Raw genomic sequence first — 21062 nt, forward strand, 5'->3', positions numbered from 1 at the left:
TTTCACGAAGCACTATCAAGTGCATACCTATGCTTCGGCAGACGCCAGTCTAGGTAGGCGAGTCCTCCAGACGGCGGTTGCCCACCTGTAAGAGGGGGCCGTTTTCGGCTCTTTTTATTGAGGTATTGCTTTACCCACCCAGGGACTGCTCTTGGACGTCCCAATTGTCTGGGTCTCCCAATGGAGCGACAAAGAAAAAGGGAATTTTGTTTACTTACCGTAAATTCCTTTTCTTCTAGCTCCTATTGGGAGACCCAGCACCCGCCCCTGTGCCCTTCGGGCTGGTTGTTCTTTTGTGTACACATGTTGTTGATGTTGATTTGTTCTTTGGGTTCATGGTTTTCAGTTCTCCGAACATCCTTCGGATTGAATTTACCCATTTACCCTAGACCAATTTATAAGTTTTCTCCTTCCTGCTTTTGCACCAAAACTGAGGAGCCCGTGATCCACGGGAGGGTGTATAGGCAGAGGGGAGGGGGTTACACTTTTTTAAAAGTGTAATACTTTGTGTGGCCTCCAGAGGCAGAAGCTATACACCCAATTGTCTGGGTCTCCCAATAGGAGCTAGAAGAAAAGGAATTTACGGTAAGTAAACAAAATTCCCCTTTTCGAGCACATATGAGGTATCCGTGTACTCAGGAGAAATTGCACAATACATTTTATGCTGCACTACTTCCTGATACCCTTGTGAAAAAAAGCTACCTGATAAAAAAATATATATATTTTTTTATGGCTCAATGTTATAAACGTATGAAGTCCCTAGGGGTTCGAAGGTGCTCACCAAATATCTAGATAAATTCCTTGAGGGGTCTAGTTTCCAAAATGGGGTCACGTGTGGGGGAGCTACACTGTATAGACACTTCAGGGGGTCTCCAAACATGACATGGTGCCTGCTAATGATGCCTGCTAATGATTCCAGCTAATTTGCTGTCAAAAATTCAAATGACACTCCTTCCCTTCCGAGCTCTGCCGTGCATCCAAACAGTAATTTCCATCACATTTGAGGTATCTGTGTTCTCAGGACAATTTGAACAATACATTGTATGGTGCATTGTTTGTCCCTGACATCCTTGTGAAAAAAAGCTACCTGGTTGAATTAACAATTTCATCATAAAAAAAAAATATATTTTCATGGCTCAACGTTGTAAACTTCTGTGAAGGTCCTGGGGGTTCAAAATGCTCACCAGACAGCTAGATAAATTCCTTGAAGGGTCTAGTTTCCAAAATGGAGTCACTTGTGGGGGAGCTCCACTGTTTAGGCACCTCAGGGGGTCTCCAAATGCAACATGGCATCTGCTAATAATTCCAGCTAATTTTGCTATCAAAAATTCGAATGGCGCTCTTTCTTTGTCGCTCCATTGGGAGACCCAGACAATTGACAATTGGGTGTATAGCTACTGCCTCCGGAGGCCACACAAAGTATTACACTTTAAAAAGTGTAACCCCTCCCCTCTGCCTATACACCCTCCCGTGCATCACGGGCCCATCAGTTTTTTGCTTTGTGTTGAAGGAGGCACACATGCACACAATGCTCCACATTTTAGTCAGCAGCAGCTGCTGACTATTTCGGATGGAAGAAAAGAGGGCCCCTAAGGGCCCCCGGCATGCTCCCTTCTCACCCCACTGAGTCGGCGGTGTTGTTAAGGTTGAGGTACCCATTGCGGGTACAAAGGCAGGAGCCACATGCCGTTTTCCTTCCCCATCCCTTAGGGGCTCTGGGTGAAGTGGGATCCTAACCGGTCATCCAGGCACTGGGACCGGGCTCCCTCCGCAGCCCCTGGTGGTATCTGCCGGACAGGAGACTGAGTATCGTCAGGGACAAGGCCCTGCAACTACAGGTACTCTGTGTCCCCTTTGGGACGGTGCATGGAGCACCTGGGCCTCAGACGCTGCAGCGCCTGCAGTGTTGTTTTTTTGCCCGGGACTACCGCGCCGACCGTGCCTGCTTGCCGGCCGCGGTTTTTACTTTAGTCCCCGGCTTTTGCGGCCTAGTACATTAAGCTCCCGCCCCCGGGCCTGCCAGTCAGGGGCAAGGGCGGGACGGTCGGTCTGACGCCGACAGTGAGGGCTGGAGCACACATTGCTGTCCTCCTCCCCCCTCACTAATCCCTATGGGGCACCAGATTCCCGCACTTTTGTAAGTTACGCCCACGGCTCCCTCCTCCCCTGTGAACGCCGACAGCCATGTTTTAACACATCCTGCCGGTGGAGGACTTCTGGCTGCAGCTCTGGGAGACCCGAGGCAGGGAATCTGGTGGCCACACACCGCTGGAGCGGTTGGTAAGCCACACCGGTTACCTGCAGGTTCCACCTACCCTCACTGTGAGCAATGCTCGGCCCCTGTGGCACTCGCTCAGCCGGAGCCTGAGGCACTAGGGGGTCCCTCGGCCAGGGTAGAACCGCCGGCCCCCCCTGTCCAGATGGCATGGACAGAGTTTGCTGTGTTAGCCGACAAACTCTCTGAGTCGCTTTCTCATTCCATGACTCAGTCTATGGATAAATGGTCTGCTAAGTTTCTAGAGGTTTTGCAGTCCAGACCGGCCCTTACACAGGCCCCGGGCACTGCGGGATCACCCCCAGGCACCTCTCGGTCTGCGACTAAGCGTGTTCCTGGTGTGGCCTCTAGTTATTACGTGCAGGACTCCGGCACGGACCGCAGTCCCAGACCAGCTAAGCGGGCTCGCTTAGAATCTTCCCCGACTTCATCACGCAGTTCGGGGTCTCAGCTTGAGGATTCTCTAGAGGAGGATGCGGAGGTCGCAGCTCAGGACTCTGACCCTGACGTTGCTCTCAATCTGGATACACCTGAAGGGGACGCCATAGTAAATGACCTTATAGCGTCCATCAACCAGGTGCTAGATCTGTCTCCCCCAACTCCGCCTACAGAGGATTCGGCTTCACAACAGGAGAAACACCAGTTTAGGTTTCCTAAACGTACCCGGAGTGCTTTCTTCGATCACTCTAACTTTAGAGATGCTGTCCAGAAGCACAGGGCTTTCCCGGACAAGCGATTTACTAAACGCCTTAATGACACACGTTACCCCTTCCCCGCTGATGTGGTTAAGGGTTGGGCTCAGTGTCCCAAGGTGGATCCTCCAGTCTCTAGACTGGCGGCTAGATCCGTAGTAGCAGTGGCTGACGGTGCATCGCTCAAGGATGCCACTGACAGGCAGATAGAGCTCCTACTGAAATCCATCTATGAAGCCATAGGCGCGTCTTTTGCCCCAGCCTTTGCAGCTGTGTGGGCACTCCAGGCTATCTCAGCTTGTCTGTCTGAGATTAATGCGGTCACCCGTACCGCTGCACCACAAGTAACATCTTTGACTTCTCAGGCGTCAGTATTTGCATCCTACGCCATGAATGCTGTCCTGGACTCGGCTAGCCGTACAGGGGTAGCATCCGCCAATTCTGTGGCAGTCCGCAGGGCCATGTGGCTACGCGAATGGAAGGCAGACTCTGCTTCCAAAAAGTTCTTGACCGGTTTGCCTTTTTCTGGCGACCGACTGTTTGGCGAGCGATTGGATTAAATTATTAAGCAATCCAAGGGAAAGGACTCGTCCTTACCCCAACCCAAACCAAACAGACCTCAGCAACGGAAGGTTCAAGCGAGGTTTCGGTCCTTTCGGCCCTCAGCCAGATCCCAACCCTCCTCGTCCAACAGGCCACAGAAGAGCCAGAGGAACTCTTCTGCATGGCGGTCTAAGTCACGTCCTCCAAAGACCACCGGAGGCACCGTCTCCAAGACGGCCTCCTCATGACTTTCGGCCGCCCCAAACCGCATCCTCGGTCGGTGGCAGGCTCTCCCGCTTTTGCGACGCCTGGTGGCCACATGTCCAAGACCGATGGGTGAGAGACATTCTGTCTCACGGTTACAGGATAGAGTTCAGCTCTCGTCCTCCAACTCGTTTTTTTAGAACATCTCCGCCCCCCGAGCGGACCGTTGCGCTTTTTCAGGCGGTGGACACTCTGAAAACAGAAGGAGTGGTGATCCCCGTTCCCCTTCAGGAATGCGGTCGCGGTTTTTACTCCAATCTGTTCGTGGTGCCAAAGGACGGCTCATTCCGTCCCGTTTTGGACCTCAAATTGCTCAACAGACATGTGACAACCAGGCGGTTTCGCATGGAATCCCTCCGATCTGTCATCGCTTCGATGTCCCAAGTAGACTTCCTAGCATCAATTGACATCAAAGATGCCTATCTCCATGTGCCGATCGCTCAAGAGCATCAACGCTTCCTGCGTTTCGCCATCGGGGACGAACACCTTCAGTTTGTGGCACTGCCTTTCGGCCTGGCGACAGCCCCACGGGTCTTCACCAAGGTCATGGCATCCGTCGTAGCGATCCTACACTCTCAGGGCCACTCGGTGATCCCTTACCTAGACAATCTCCTAGTCAAGGCACCCTCACGGGTGGCTTGTCAACACAGTCTGACCGTTGCTCTGGAGACTCTCCAGAGGTTCGGGTGGATCATCAATTTTCCAAAGTCAAAATTGTCTCCGACCCAGTCACTGACGTACCTCGGGATGGAGTTTCATACTCTCTCAGCGATGGTCAAGCTGCCGCTGGACAAACAGCGGTCGCTGCAGACAGGGGTTCAATCCCTTCTTCGGGCCCAGTCGCACCCCTTGAGGCGCCTCATGCACTTCCTGGGGAAGATGGTGGCAGCAATGGAGGCAGTTCCATTTGCGCAATTTCATCTGCGTCCACTCCAATGGGACATTCTCCGCAAATGGGACAAGAGGCCGACGTCCTTAGACAGGAACGTCTCTCTGTCTCTGGAAGCCAAGACCTCGCTTCAGTGGTGGCTTCTCCCCACTTCTCTGTCAAAAGGAAAATCCTTTCTGCCCCCATCCTGGGCTGTGGTCACGACGGACGCGAGCCTGTCAGGATGGGGAGCGGTTTTTCTCCACCACAAGGCTCAGGGAACCTGGACTCCGACAGAGTCCTCCCTTCAGATCAATGTTCTGGAGATAAGGGCAGTGTATCTAGCCCTCAAGGCGTTCCATCGGTGGCTCGAGGGCAGGCAGATCCGCATACAGTCGGACAACGCCACGGCGGTTGCGTACATCAACCACCAGGGCGGCACTCGCAGTCGTCAAGCCTTCCAAGAAGTCCGGCTGCTGTGGGCGGAGGCCACAGCCTCCACCATCTCCGCGGTTCACATTCCGGGCGTAGAAAACTGGGAAGCAGACTTCCTCAGTCGTCAGGGCATGGACGCGGGGGAATGGTCTCTCCACCCGGACGTGTTTCAAGAGATCTGTTGCCGCTGGGGAACGCCGGACGTCGATCTCATGGCGTCTCGGCACAACAAGGTCCCGGCATTCATGGCACGGTCTCAGGACCACAGAGCTCTGGCGGCGGACGCCTTAGTTCAGGATTGGTCGCAGTTTCAACTGCCTTATGTATTCCCTCCTCTGGCAATGCTGCCCAGAGTGTTGCGCAAGATCAGGTCCGACTGCCGCCGCGCCATCCTCGTCGCTCCAGATTGGCCGAGGCGGTCGTGGTACCCGGATCTGTGGCACCTCACGGTGGGGCAACCGTGGGCGCTCCCAGACCGACCAGACTTGCTATCTCAAGGGCCATTTTTCCATCTGAATTCTGCGGCCCTCAACCTGACTGTGTGGCCATTGAGTCCTGGCTCCTAGCGTCCTCAGGGTTGTCTCAAGATGTCATTGCCACTATGAGACAGGCCAGGAAACCAACGTCAGCCAAGATCTATCACAGAACTTGGAGGATCTTCTTAGCCTGGTGCTCTGAGAGGGGGTTTATCCCCTGGCCGTTTGCCTTACCCAGGTTTCTTTCCTTCCTTCAATCGGGATTGGACAAGGGTTTGTCTCTCGGCTCTCTCAAAGGTCAAGTCTCGGCGCTTTCCGTGTTTTTTCAAAAGCGTCTAGCCAGGCTTCCGCAGGCTTCCGCAGGTCCGCACGTTCCTGCAGGGAGTTTGCCACATAGTCCCTTACACCTTACAAGCGTCCGCTGGAACCCTGGGATCTCAACATGGTTCTACGGGCTCTTCAAAAACCACCTTTTGAGCCGCTGCGGGATGTCTCTCTATCACGTCTTTCGCAGAAGGTGGCATTTCTAGTGGCGGTTACTTCACTCCGTAGAGTGTCAGAGCTTGCAGCGCTGTCATGCAAAGGCCCTTTCCTGGTATTTCACCAGGATAAGGTGGTTCTGCGTCCGGTCCCGGACTTTCTCCCTAAGGTGGTGTCCACTTTTCATCTCAATCAGGATATCTCCTTACCTTCATTTTGCCCTCATCCAATTCACCAATGTGAAAAGGATTTGCATTTGTTAGATCTAGTGAGAGCACTCCGGATCTACGTGTCTCGCACGGCGCCACTGCGCCGCTCTGATGCGCTCTTTGTCCTTGTCGCTGGCCAGCGTAAGGGTTCACAGGCTTCCAAGTCAACCTTGGCTCGGTGGATCAAGGAACCGATTTTTGAAGCCTACCGTTCTTCTGGGCTTCCGATTCCTTCAGGGCTGAAAGCCCATTCTACCAGAGCCGTGGGTGCGTCCTGGGCATTGCGGCACCAGGCTACGGCTCAGCAGGTGTGTCAGGCGGCTACCTGGTCGAGTCTGCACACTTTCACGAAACACTATCAGGTGCATACCTATGCTTCGGCAGATGCCAGCCTAGGTAGGCGAGTCCTTCAGGCGGCGGTTGCCCACCTGTAAGAGGGGGCCGTTGTTTCGGCTCTTTTTATCGAGGTATTCTTTTACCCACCCAGGGACTGCTTTTGGACGTCCCAATTGTCTGGGTCTCCCAATGGAGCGACAAAGAAGAAGGGAATTTTGTTTACTTACCGTAAATTCCTTTTCTTCTAGCTCCTATTGGGAGACCCAGCACCCGCCCCTGTTCCCTTCGGGCTGTTGTTCTTTTGTGTACACATGTTGTTCATGTTGAATTGTTCTTTTGGTTCATGGTTTTCAGTTCTCCGAACATCCTTCGGATTGAATTTACCTTAGACCAATTTATAAGTTTCCTCCTTCCTGCTTTGGCACCAAAACTGATGGGCCCGTGATGCACGGGAGGGTGTATAGGCAGAGGGGAGGGGTTACACTTTTTAAAGTGTGATACTTTGTGTGGCCTCCGGAGGCAGAAGCTATACACCCAATTGTCAATTGTCTGGGTCTCCCAATAGGAGCTAGAAGAAAAGGAATTTACGGTAAGTAAACAAAATTCCCTTCTTTTCTTCCAAGCCCTGCCGTGCGCCCAAACAATTGATTTCTACTACATGAGGTATCAGCATACTCAGTAGAAATTGCACAATACATTTTATGATGCAGTTTTTCCTGATACTCTTGTGAAAATCCAACATTTTATTGCTAAAGCAACATTTTTGTGTGTGTATATATATATATATATATATATATATATATATATATATATATATATATATAAAAAGTGATTCTTCATTTTTTCATTCCATGTTACGTTGGTTCCTGTGAAGCACCTACATGGTTAATAAACTTCTTGGGTGTGGTTTTGAGTACTTTAAGGGGTGCAGTTTTTAGAATGGGGTCACTCTTGAGTATTTTCTGTAACCTCGGCCTCTCAAAGTCACTTCAAATGGGATGTGGTCCCTAAAAAATGGTTTTGTAAATTTTGTTGGAAAAATGAGAAATTGCTGATTGAACTTTGAACCCTTCTAACTTCCTAACAAAAAAAATTGTTTAGAAAATTGCGCTGGTGTAAAGCAGACATATGGGAAATGTTATTTATTAACTATTTTGTGTGACATATCCCTCGTATTTATGAGCATAAAATTTCAAAGTTTGAAAATTGCAAAATTTTCAAAATTTTACCCAAATTTCCGACATTTTTACAAGAAAACGTAAAAAATATCGGCCTAAATTTACCACTATCCTGAAGTACAATATGTCACGAAAAAACTGCCAGAATCACTGGAATCCATTGAAGTGTTCCAGAGTTATAACCTGTCAAAATGACACTGGTCAGAATTGCAAAATATGGCCTGGTCAGAAGGGTGTTTTAGTGACCGGGCTGAAAGGGGTTAAAGGAGTCATCCATATTCACTACTCGATGATGCTGTGGGCGCCACATACTGCAGGAACAATGCGATTTTACATATCAGCCAGCCTGGTGTATGGATGTCCATGTAATATATGGCCACCAGACCTGCTCTTTCCAATGAGCTCACATTCTAGTTTATAGATCGCAGGCCCAAATGTGGGACCTTTCCCCCTATGTCTGCAATGTCTGGTGGTCCTAATAGGACAATCTTTTAATAGAGCACGTTTTACTTCTCGTTATCACTCCTGTGACATATGTATGTATTGAGAGAGTTCTTCAGATCTGCCCGTGTTCTCTGTTCCTCATATGTCCTCTTGCTTTTGTTTTCTCGCACACGCTGGGTGGATTGCTGTGTCACAGTGGGACCGAGATCACATATTTCTGATCACAGAGTATTGTGCTGGTGGAGACCTTTCTCGATTTATCAAAACCCGTCGTATTCTTCCAGAAAAGGTTACACAGATTTTCCTTCAACAACTAGGTGGGTCATCTTCATATTGTGGCTCCTGTTTATAGACGTCTCTTCTGCCTTACTAAAATATACGGGAAAAGTAGTGCAACAAGCAGGGCGATTTTGCTCACATCAGCAATTATGATTGTAATTTATAGAGGTATCCCATAATCACAACTTATTACCTATACTACCAAACAAAAGAACAGGGTCCAGTGCCCCCTGTTTACGTTGCGTCTGCATGCCTATGCTCCATTCATTCTCTATATGTGCTACTCGTTCTCCCTTACAACGAGTTGCACAGGACTCCTAGGACTCCTGTTTTCTTGATCAGATAGGTAGAAAGGCAATAAGTTGTGATTGTTGGGCATCCCCTTTAATCCTTGGTGCCACCTTAATATGTACAATTTTAGAGTATACAGTGGAACCTTGGATTAAGAGTAACTTGGTTTGAGAGCGTTTTACAAGACAAGCAAAGCTTTTTACACATTTATAACTTGGTTTAAGAGCAATGATTTGTAATAAGAGCAAATCCTCACCATGCACACTTCCGGTTCTGTCCTTTCACCACGCTCTGACCCGCTCTGGAGGCAACTTTATGTACTTATGTACTGTATACTGTATACCATTGTACAGTACATTATACACTATATAGCATTTCTATCAATTTGCATTTGTGGATACAGTATTGTACGTCCTTTCTGCTAACCAGTGCAGCACATTGCTTGTACTGTATCTCCCGCACACCAGCAATTCTGTTTTAAGCTAATGTTAAAGGGGTGGTTCACCCATATTTTTTATTGTCTAGTTCGATATTATATTGAAAAACAATGTTTCTCTCAAATACCTTGTGTTGGCAATAGTGCCTGTGAGAGGCGCTATTGCAGACCGCTGTTCCCCCGTCCAGTGACGTACCCATCAAATGCTGCCACGTCACATCCGTGCAGCCGGCTACATTCTTCCAGACTCTGAGCTGTGAGCGGTGTTTCACTGCTGTCACAGCCCATCTGCTCCCCCCTCCCTCCTCCCTCCTAGTACGGCGCGTCTGCTGCTCCCTCCTCCCTCCTAGTACGGCGCGTCTGCTGCTCCCTCCACCCTCCTAGCACGGCGCGTCTGCTGCTCCCTCCACCCTCCTAGCACGGCGCGTCTGCTGCTCCCTCCTCCCTCCACCCCCCTAGCACGGCGCGTCTGCTGCTCCTTCCTCCCTCCTAGCACGGCGCGTCTCCTGCTCCCTCCTCCCTCCACCCTCCTAGCACGGCGCGTCTCCTGCTCCCCCCTCCCTCCTCCCTCCTAGCACGGCGTGTCTCCTGCTCCCCCCTCCCTCCTCCCTCCTAGCACGGCGCGTCTCCTGCTCTCTCCTCCCTCCTAGCACGGCGCGTCTCCTGCTCCCTCCTCCCTCCTAGCACGGCGCGTCTCCTGCTCCCTCCTCCCTCCTAGCACGCCGCGTCTCCTGCTCCCTCCTCCCTCCTAGCACGCCGCGTCTCCTGCTCCCTCCTCCCTCCTAGCGCGGCTCCTGCTCCCTCCTCCCTCCTAGCACGGCGCGGCTCCTGCTCCCTCCTCCCTCCTAGCACGGCGCGGCTCCTGCTCCCTCCTCCCTCCTAGCACGGCGCGGCTCCTGCTCCCTCCTCCCTCCTAGCACGGCGCGGCTCCTGCTCCCTCCTCCCTCCTAGCACGGCGCGGCTCCTGCTCCCTCCTCCCTCCTAGCACGGCGTGGCTCCTGCTCCCTCCTCCCTCCTAGCACGGCGCGGCTCCTGCTCCCTCCTCCCTCCTAGCACGGCGCGGCTCCTGCTCCCTCCTCCCTCCTAGCACGGCGCGGCTCCTGCTCCCTCCTAGCACGGCGCGGCTCCTGCTCCCTCCTAGCACGGCGCGGCTCCTGCTCCCTCCTAGCACGGCGCGGCTCCTGCTCCCTCCTCCCTCCTAGCACGGCGCGGCTCCTGCTCCCTCCTCCCTCCTAGCACGGCGCGGCTCCTGCTCCCTCCTCCCTCCTAGCACGGCGCGGCTCCTGCTCCCTCCTCCCTCCTAGCACGGCGCGGCTCCTGCTCCCTCCTCCCTCCTAGCACGGCGCGGCTCCTGCTCCCTCCTCCCTCCTAGCACGGCGCGGCTCCTGCTCCCTCCTCCCTCCTAGCACGGCGCGGCTCCTGCTCCCTCCTCCCTCCTAGCACGGCGCGGCTCCTGCTCCCTCCTCCCTCCTAGCACGGCGCGGCTCCTGCTCCCTCCTCCCTCCTAGCACGGCGCGGCTCCTGCTCCCTCCTCCCTCCTAGCACGGCGCGGCTCCTGCTCCCTCCTCCCTCCTAGCACGGCGCGGCTCCTGCTCCTTCCTCCCTCCTAGCACGGCGCGGCTCCTGCTCCCTCCTCCCTCCTAGCACGGCGCGGCTCCTGCTCTCTCCTCCCTCCTAGCACGGCGCGTCTCCTGCTCCCTCCTCCCTCCTAGCACGGCGCGTCTCCTGCTCCCCCCTCCCTCCTCCCTCCTAGCATGGCGTGTCTCCTGCTCCCTCCTCCCTCCTAGCACGGCGCGTCTCCTGCTCCCTCCTCCCTCCTAGCACGGCGCGTCTCCTGCTCCCCCCTCCCTCCTCCCTCCTAGCACGGCGCGTCTCCTGCTCCCCCCTCCCTCCTCCCTCCTAGCACGGCGCGTCTCCTGCTCCCCCCTCCCTCCTAGCACGGCGCGTCTCCTGCTCCCTCCTCCCTCCTAGCACGGCGCGTCTCCTGCTCCCCCCTCCCTCCTCCCTCCTAGCACGGCGCGTCTCCTGCTCCCCCCTCCCTCCTCCCTCCTAGCACGGCGCGTCTCCTGCTCCCCCCTCCCCCCTCCCTCCTCCCTCCTAGAACGGCGCGTCTCCTGCTCCCTCCTCCCTCCTAGCACGGCGCGTCTCCTGCTCCCCCCTCCCTCCTCCCTCCTAGCACGGCGCGTCTCCTGCTCCCCCCTCCCTCCTCCCTCCTAGCAGGCGCGTCTCCTGCTCCCTCCTCCCTCCTAGCACGGCGCGTCTCCTGCTCCCCCCTCCCTCCTCCCTCCTAGCACAGCGCGTCTCCTGCTCCCCCCCTCCCTCCTCCCTCCTAGCACGGCGCGGCTCCTGCTCCCTCCTCCCTCCTTGCAGAACGCTGAAAGCAAGAGACGCGCTGTCCTGTGAGGGAAGAGGGAGGAGGAGCAGATGGGCTCAGAATGTAGCCGGCTGCACGGATGTGACGTGGCAGCATTTGACGGGTACGTCACTGGACGGGGAACAGCGGTCTGCAATAGCGCCTCTCACAGGCACTATTGACAACACAAGGTATTTGAGAGAAACATTGTTTCTCAATATAATATCGATCTAGACAATAAAAAATATGGGTGAACCACCCCTTTAAGTTCAATTTGTTTTAGATGTTTTTTACTGTAATGCACTGTAATAATTTGATATGAATACAGGACATTATTTTGTGTTACTGTAATAAGTTTGTATAAATACAGTAAATATTTTTGGGTTGTGGAATGAATTGTCTGTGTTTCAATTAATTCCTATGGGAAAATTTGCTTTGATTATAAGAGTAACTTGGTTTAAGAGCTCACTCCCGGAACCAATTATGCTCGTAATCCAAGGTTCCACTGTATTTCTGTTAGCTACATTGAACTTTCTGATTTAGGAGACGGTCCAGTGCAGATCCGTAGTTGCTATCTTCGTCTATCCTTGAGTACATCTGCTTCTCCGCAAGCTTGAGGCAGCTCATGTCTTTGTATGAGCAAAGTGAAGTAGAGATGGAGTTGGAGCCCATAGATGTTAGGATCTGGGTGAGGTGAAAGATGCGTTTGTTGGCAAAATTAGATCCAGGAGAATTTTTGAGCCAAAATATATAGCAATCTGGAGGAAGACTTCTTCCTGTTAATATAACCATTGGTATGCAGCTGTATGGACTGGATGACTGATAAACTCAATTATATATTCTTTTATTTGCAGCAAGCGCTTTGAAGTTTCTGTATGGAAGAAATATATCACACTTGGACCTGAAGCCTCAAAATATTCTGCTTAGCAGCCTTGATAGGCCCCACCTAAAGCTCGCTGGTGAGTGTGGTCATTCCCCACTCAATCCTTACTCAATGGCAAAAATTATGGAGTGTGAAAGGGAAAGGATTTGATATGTTACATTTTAACATAATTGATTCTTTGTTCCCATGGGGGATACGCTATTGTATGAGGGGTCTGATAACTGCTTTATTCCCCTCACAATTGAAGTAAATATGCACTCTTAGCCATGCTGAATGCCCATATTTAAAGGGCCATAATAGTAGAATTGCCTACACTTCCTAAACTTAAGGTCTGATGAAAACTGAATATAACATGTAATATCCAAAATAACAGTTGCACTCAAATAATGGGGAAGGAAAACAACTGAAGAATGTGAATAATGATCCAGTTGAGAGTTCTACCTTGGCATGGTAACTGGGCTCAAGTAAATTTGGCCATTTTTATTTGCAAAGTAGCTAATTTTTTCTTTAAAATAAAGTTAATGTAATGCATATTCACATTTTAATGTTCACTATTCACATTCTTCAGTTTTCTCGCCTCCCCATTATTTGAGTGCAACTGTTATTTTGGATAATACATATTTAAAGGGCAGTTACAAGAGACAACGGTTGGATGTATGACCACTCAGACATTATCTTTCTAACATAGATTGCCTTTAGTTCTCTCTTGGCTTTAATTTGCTATAATTTTGGAAGTAGAAAAAAAATCCAGATTGATTGACATTTTGTGGAAAACATTGTCCAGACTGAGCCAATGCTATTGGATATTTACTGGTAACTATTCTGTGTTTAGTAAAAATGATTCATTCATCTTTTTAGATTTTGGTTTTGCTCAGCACATGATCTGCCAGGATGAGCCTCAGTCACTTCGAGGGTCTCCCCTGTATATGGCCCCTGAGATGGTGTGCAGTAAACACTATGATGCTCGAGTCGACCTCTGGTCTGTCGGGGTTATTCTTTATGGTAAGAAGCCACTGGAAAGTGTTGCTGTGGTGCTGTTAATCCCATCCTTTCACATTTATTCTAAATGGAACAGACAAAAGGAATTAAGTGGACATGTGAACAAAGCTTAAAGGGGTATTCCCATCTCCAAGATCCTATCCCAATAAATTGTAGGCGTCGTATTAATAATATTAGCAAATCCCTCCGATTTAGAAATGTAGTATAGTTCTCATGATATAGCCATGTCTCTTACCTCATGTGCAGGGCATTGCAGCTTAGGTATCCATGGTTACAGCCACTCATATAGTGATTGTTAATTTATTTGCTTATGGTTGTAATCATGAATACCTAAGCTGCAATGTCTTACTTTTCAAATTGAAGATATATGTGAATATTATTACACCTACTACATATTGGGATAGGTCTTTGAGATGGGAATACCCCTTTAAGGGTGCATTTACTTTGGTTGACCTTGGACATTAAACAGACTCTGTCCGCATTGAATGACTGTTCAAACCAAGTACAGGGTGCAGCATGGTTGGGCTAATTATTGTTATACACCATCCCACCTGCTTGTTTTACTACTTTTTTTTTTTTTCTCTCTCTTCTCTGACTCTATGAAGCCAGAACTGTCAGTCACTGAGGAGGGGAGGAGATGGATGGAATATAAGCAGGTGGGAAGGAGTTTAAATCATTGGCCCCTCCATGATTCTCCAGCGTCTGTACTTGGTTGGAACAGTCATTCTGTGCATGTCCATTTAAATGACTGACAATCCAATGCAAGCTGATCTGTGTTCATTTAATTACTGCCAAAGCTAACAGAAAATTCTCTATACTCCTTCTTCTAGACCTGTTTTCTGGTTTCAACACTGTCGACCACTCCCTCCCACTACAAATCCTCTTTTTCCTTGGTGTCCGAGACCTTGCCCTTTCCTGGATCTCCTTATACCTTTTCAACCGCACTTTGTCTCCCACTACCATAATACATTGTCATCCTGCCCTCTCTCTGTCTGTGTTCCTCAAGACTCTATCCTGTGACCCTTACTTTTCTCGATCTCTACCTTTAGCCTGGGACAACTCATCAAGCCCCATAACGTCCAGTACCATCTATACTCTAACTCTCAGATCCACCTCTCTGGCCCAGACATACCCTCTCTGCTGTCTAGAACACCAGAATGTCTATCAGCCATATAGCTTCCTCATCTTGCTTCCTAAAGCTCAATGTGGACAAAACTGAACCCGTTATCTTTCACGCATCTTACTTCTTTTCCCTACCTGATCTATAACAATAAATGACACCGCGCTATCCCCAAAATCTGCTGCCTTTCTCGCTATTGCCTTCTCCTTCAAACCACACATCCAAGCTCTTGCCACCTCCAACTAAAAATTTTTCCCAGAATCCGTCCTTTCCTCAACTCTAAACTTATGAAAATGTTAGGGCATGCCCTTATCATCTCCCACCTCGACTAGTGTAACATCCTCCTCTGTGGCCTCCCTTCTAATACTCTTGCCCCCGACCAATCCATATTTTACTTTGCTTCCTAACTAATCCACCTTCCTCCTCGCTACTCCTCCCCTTCTCCCCTCTGCAAATCTCTTCACTGACTCCCAATTACCTAGCGTATTCAATTCATACTACTAACACTGACCTACAAAACCATCCATAATCTGTCTCCTCCCTATAAGTCCGAACTAATCTCTTGAGATACTCCCACACGTAATCTTGGGTCCTTCCAAGACCTTTTTCTCTTCTACACAATTATATGTTCCTCATCTCAACACCTTCAAGAGTTCTCCCGAGTATCTCCCCTTCTCTGGAGTTCTTTGCCCCAACATGTCTGATTATCAGCTACACTTGGAAACTTCAAATGGAACTTGAAACCCCATCTCTTGAAGAATACTTACAGCCTGCAATGACCCAGCGCCTTCTCACCACCACGGGAACTGTTGCAACCCCCCAACCTACTGTCTCCGCCCCATTATCCTGGGGAGGAGACAGTAGATTCGGGGGTTGCAACAGTTGTAGACTGTAAGACCACAAGGGCAGGGTCTTCTCCTCTCTACCAGTCTGTCTACTGTAATTTGTCCTGTATTTTATATGTAACCCCTTCTCATGTACAGCATCATGTATTTCAATGGTGCTCTATAAATAAATATTAATAATATTAATATAACGGCCTCCTTAGACGTGTCGGCTGTACTTCAGTGTGCACATAACTGTATGTTCCCTGGGCACAGAATGGTCTTAACGGTAGCACATGTCCTGTTTGTTTGCACTGGGCTATCTGCTACCATGAACAATGATTTCTAAACAAGCTTAAATATCATTTTACCATACAAATGAGTATTTTGCTTTCAATGTGTGATGGGCAGCTTATCTTTGAAAGTCTGATAATTAGGAAACAAACTTCTTTCCTGATTATCTGCCAGTGTAAATGCACCTTGAGGGTTTGCTTAGAATGTCCTAGCTGCTGGAGTATAGGCCCTTTCTTTATCGCTTCATTGGGGGACACAGAGACCATGGGTTGTATGCTGCTGCCACTAGGAGGCGACACTAAGCAAAACAAGGAAAACTCCTCCTATGCAGTATACACTCACCAACTGGCAATGATTCCTCAGTTTAAGCTGTGTCCATAGGAGGTGGACACACTTGGGGCTGCTCCCAGCCCCTTAGGTTTGTATTTTTAATTTCTTTGTCGCTCCATTGGGAGACCCAGACAATTGGGTGTATAGCTATGCCTCCGGAGGCCACACAAAGTATTACACTAAAAGTGTAAAGCCCCTCCCCTTCTGCCTATACACCCCCCGTGTCTCACGGGCTCCTCAGTTTTTATGCTTTGTGCGAAGGAGGCAGACATGCACGCATAGCTCCACAGCTTGGTCAGCAGCAGCTGCTGACTAGGTCGGATGGAAGAAAAGAGGGCCCATAACAGGGCCCCCAGCATGCTCCCTTCTCACCCCACTTTGTCGGCGGTGTTGTTAAGGTTGAGGTACCCATTGCGGGTACACAGGCAGGAGCCACATGCTGTTTTCCTTCCCCATCCCTTAATGGGCCCTGGGTGAAGTGGGATCCGGATCGGTCTCCAGGCACTGGGACCGTGCTCCCTCCGCAGCCCCTGGGAATCTGCTGGATAGGAGCTGGGTATCGTCAGGGACAAGGCCCTGCTACTATGAGGTACTCTGTGTCCCCGTGGGGACCGCGCATGGAGCGCTTGTGCCATACACATTACAGCACTGCTGGGTGTGTTAGTGCGCCGGGGACTACCGCGCATGGAGCGCTTGTGCCATACACACCGCAGCACTGCTGGGTGTGTTAGTGCGCCGGGGACTAACGCGCAGCCGCGCTTATTGCCGGCCGCGCTTATAACTTTAGTCCCCGGCTTCTGCGGCCTAGTGTCGTATATTCCCGCCCACAGGCCTGCCAGTCAGGGGAAGGGCGGGACGCTGCACAGATCGTCAGCGCTGAGGGCTGGAGCATACATTAGTATCCTCCTCCCTCCTCACTCAGTACACTGGGGCACTAGATTCCCGCACTTTTCTTGGGCACGCCCACGGTCCCCTCCTCCCCACAGAACGCCGGCAGCCATTCCTGTCAGCGATTCAGACGCTGGAGAGGAGAGACAACATAGGGAGACCCAGGCAGGGAATCTGGTGATCACACAACCGCTCTGAGCGGTCGGTAAGCAGCACCTGTGGTGCTGGCCCCACTGAGTACCGAAGTGTTTATATATATATAGGCTTATAGGCTATACATTGCACTGTACGGTCGCTCTGTTGATTTTTGGCTATATTCCCTCCTGGTTGTTCTCAGAGGAGACAACATGTCATCCGCAAAAAGCAAGGGTGCCAAAGCACAGGCGTACTTTGCAACCTGTACCTCTTGTACAGCTGTACTACCGGCAGGTTCCACTGACCCTCATTGTGTGCAATGCTCGGCCCCTGTGGCACTTACTCAGCCGGAGCCTCTGCGACTGGTGGCCCAGGTGGAACCACCTGCTACCACTGTCCAGGTGACAGGGACGGAGTTTGCAGCCTTTACTGACAAACTGTCTGAGAGTATGGATAAATGGTCTGCTAAAATACTGGAAGCATTGCAGTCCAGACCGGTGATTCAGGCTCCGGGCACTGTCCAATCCTTGACCCCTGGTCCCCCTCAATTGGAACAGCAAAGTGCCCCTGGGGTAACCCATAGGTCACAGGGTGAGGTCTCTGACACGGACCGCAGTCCCAGGCCGCCCAAGCGGGGTCGCTGGGAAATTCCCTCCACTTCATCACACTGTTCAGGGTCCCAGCAAGGGGACTCTCTGGAGGATGAAGCGGAGGTATCAGATCAGGATTCTGATCCTGAAGCCGCTCTCAACCTAGATACACCTGAAGGTGACGCAGTAGTGAATGACCTTATAGCGACCATCAATCAGGTGTTGGATATTTCTCCCCCAGCTCCTCCAATTGAGGAGTCTGCTTCTCAGGAGAAATTCCGTTTCAGGTTTCCCAAGCGTACATTAAATATGTTTCTGGATCACTCTGACTTCAGAGAGGCAATCCAGAAAAACCAAGACTGTCCAGACAAGCGTTTTTCCAAGCGCCTTAAGGACACACGTTATCCCTTCCCCCCCGAGGTTGTCAAGGGCTGGACTCAGTGTCCTAAGGTGGATCCTCCAATCTCCAGACTGGCGGCTAGATCCATAGTTGCAGTGGAAGATGGGGCTTCACTCAAAGATGCCACTGACAGACAGATGGAACTATGGTTGAAATCCATCTATGAAGCTATCGGCGCGTCTTTTGCTCCAGCATTCGCAGCCGTATGGGCACTCCAAGCTATCTCAGCTTGTCAGGCGCAGATTAATGCAGTAACACGTACATCTGCCCCGCAAGTGGTGTCCTTAACCAATCAGGCGTCGGCGTTTGCGTCCTACGCCATTAATGCTATCCTGGACTCGGCGAGCCGTACGGCGCTGGCATCCGCCAATTCGGTGGTACTCCGCAGAGCCATGTGGCTACGTGAATGGAAGGCAGACTCTGCTTCCAAAAAGTTCTTAACCGGTTTGCCATTGTCTGGCGACCGCTTGTTTGGTGAGCGATTAGATGAAATCATTAAACAATCCAAGGGAAAGGATTCATCCTTACCCCAGTCCAAACCAAACAGACCTCAACCACGGAAGGTACAATCGAGGTTTCGGTCCTTTCGGTCCGCGGGCAGGTCTCAATTCTCCTCGTCCAAAAGCACTCAGAAAGGTCAGAGGAACTCCGATGCATGGCGGTCTAAGTCACGTCCTAAAAAGACCGCCGGGGGAACCGCTCCCAAAGCGGCCTCCTCATGACTTTCGGCCTCCTCAAACCGCATCCTCGGTCGGTGGCAGGCTCTCCCGCTTTTGCGACGCCTGGCTGCCACAAGTAAAAGACCGATGGTTACAGGATAGAGTTCAGCTCTCGTCCTCCGACTCGTTTCTTCAGAACATCTCCGCCCCCCGACAGAGCCGAGGCTCTTCTGCAGGCGGTGTGCACTCTGAAGGCGGAAGGAGTGGTGATCCCTGTTCCTCTTCAGCAACGGGGTCACGGTTTTTACTCCAACTTGTTCGTGGTACCAAAAAAGGACGGATCCTTCCGTCCCGTTCTGGACCTAAAACTGCTCAACAAGCATGTGAAAACCAGGCGGTTCCGGATGGAATCGCTCCGCTCCGTCATCGCCTCAATGTCCCAAGGAGATTTCCTGGCATCAATCGACATCAAAGATGCTTATCTCCACGTACCGATTGCACCAGAGCATCAGCGCTTCCTGCGTTTCGCCATAGGGGACGAACAAAAAGTTCGTGGCACTGCCTTTCGGCCTGGCAACAGCCCCACGGGTCTTCACCAAGGTCATGGCAACAGTGGTGGCAATCCTACACTCTCAGGGACACTCAGTGATCCCTTACTTAGACGATCTACTTGTCAAGGCACGCTCTCAAGGGGCATGCCAACACAGCCTGAACATTGCTCTGGAAACTCTCCAGAGTTTCGGGTGGATCATCAATTTTCCAAAGTCAAATCTGACACCGGCCCAATCACTGACATATCTTGGCATGGAGTTTCATACTCTCTCAGCGATAGTGAAGCTTCCGCTGAACAAACAGCGTTCACTACAGACAGGGGTGCAATCTCTCCTTCAAGGTCAGTCACACCCCCTGAGGCGCCTCATGCACTTCCTAGGGAAGATGGTGGCAGCAATGGAGGCAGTTCCTTTTGCGCAGTTTCATCTGCGCCCACTTCAATGGGACATTCTCCGCAAATGGAACAGGAAGTCGACGTCCCTCGACAGGAACGTCTCCCTTTCTCGGGCAGCCAAAGCTTCCCTTCAGTGGTGGCTTCTCCCCACTTCTCTGTCGAAGGGGAAATCCTTCCTGCCCCCATCCTGGGCGGTGGTCACGACGGACGCGAGCCTGTCAGGGTGGGGAGCGGTCTTTCTCCACCACAGGGCTCAGGGTACGGGCTCAGGGTACTTGGACTCAGACAGAGTCCTCCCTTCAGATCAATGTTCTGGAGATAAGGGCAGTGTATCTTGCCCTAAAGGCGTTCCAGCCGTGGCTGGAAGGCAAACAGATCCGAATTCAGTCGGACAACTCCACAGCGGTGGCATACATCAACCACCAAGGCGGGACACGCAGTCGGCAAGCCTTCCAGGAAGTCCGGCGGATTCTGCTGTGGGTGGAAGCCACAGCCTCCACCATATCCGCAGTTCACATCCCGGGCGTAGAAAACTGGGAAGCAGACTTTCTCAGTCGCCAGGGCATGGACGCAGGGGAATGGTCCCTTCACCCGGACGTGTTTCAGGAGATCTGTTGCCGCTGGGGCATGCCGGACGTCGACCTAATGGCGTCCCGGCACAACAACAAGGTCCCGACGTTCATGGCACGGTCTCAAGATCACAGAGCTCTGGCGGCAGACACCTTAGTTCAGGATTGGTCGCAGTTTCAACTCCCTTATGTGTTTCCTCCTCTGGCACTGTTGCCCAGAGTGTTACGCAAGATCAGGGCCGACTGCCGCCGCGCCATCCTCGTCGCTCCAGACTGGCCGAGGAGGTCGTGGTACCCAGATCTGTGGCATCTCACGGTCGGCCAACCGTGGGCACTACCAGACCGACCAGACTTGCTGTCTCAAGGGCCGTTTTTCCATCTGAATTCTGCGGCCCTCAACCTGACTGTGTGGCCATTGAGTCCTGGATCTTGGCGTCTTCAGGATTATCTCAAGAGGTCATTGCCACTATGAGACAGGCTAGGAAACCAACGTCCGCCAAGATGTACCACAGGACATGGAAAATATTCCTGTCGTGGTGCTCTGCTCAGGGTTTTTCTCCCTGGCCATTTGCCTTGCCCACTTTTCTGTCCTTCCTTCAATCCGGATTGGAAAAGGGTTTGTCGCTCGGCTCCCTTAAGGGACAAGTCTCTGCGCTCTCTGTGTTTTTTCAGAAGCGCCTAGCCAGACTTCCACAGGTACGCACGTTCCTGCAGGGGGTTTGTCACATCGTCCCTCCTTACAAGCGTCCGTTAGAACCCTGGGATCTGAACAGGGTGCTGATGGTTCTTCAGAAACCACCGTTCGAGCCAATGAGGGATATTTCTCTCGCACGCCTTTCGCAGAAAGTGGTTTTCCTAGTAGCAGT

The 21062-nt window shown here is 51.4% G+C and overlaps 1 protein-coding gene across 1 annotated transcript in view; it reads left to right on the forward strand.

Moving 5' to 3' along the window:
• Positions 1–21062, forward strand: part of ULK3 (unc-51 like kinase 3) — a 101521-nt gene that overhangs the window by 12859 nt on the left and 67600 nt on the right. The window contains exons 3-5 of the mRNA XM_075342679.1: positions 8397–8517; positions 12414–12518; positions 13301–13444. Of these exons, the coding sequence (XP_075198794.1) occupies positions 8397–8517; positions 12414–12518; positions 13301–13444 (370 nt within the window). The remainder of the gene's footprint in view (positions 1–8396; positions 8518–12413; positions 12519–13300; positions 13445–21062) is intronic.

The sequence above is a fragment of the Anomaloglossus baeobatrachus genome, chromosome 4 (genome assembly GCF_048569485.1).
Source record: "Anomaloglossus baeobatrachus isolate aAnoBae1 chromosome 4, aAnoBae1.hap1, whole genome shotgun sequence".
Lineage (NCBI taxonomy): Eukaryota > Metazoa > Chordata > Amphibia > Anura > Aromobatidae > Anomaloglossus > Anomaloglossus baeobatrachus.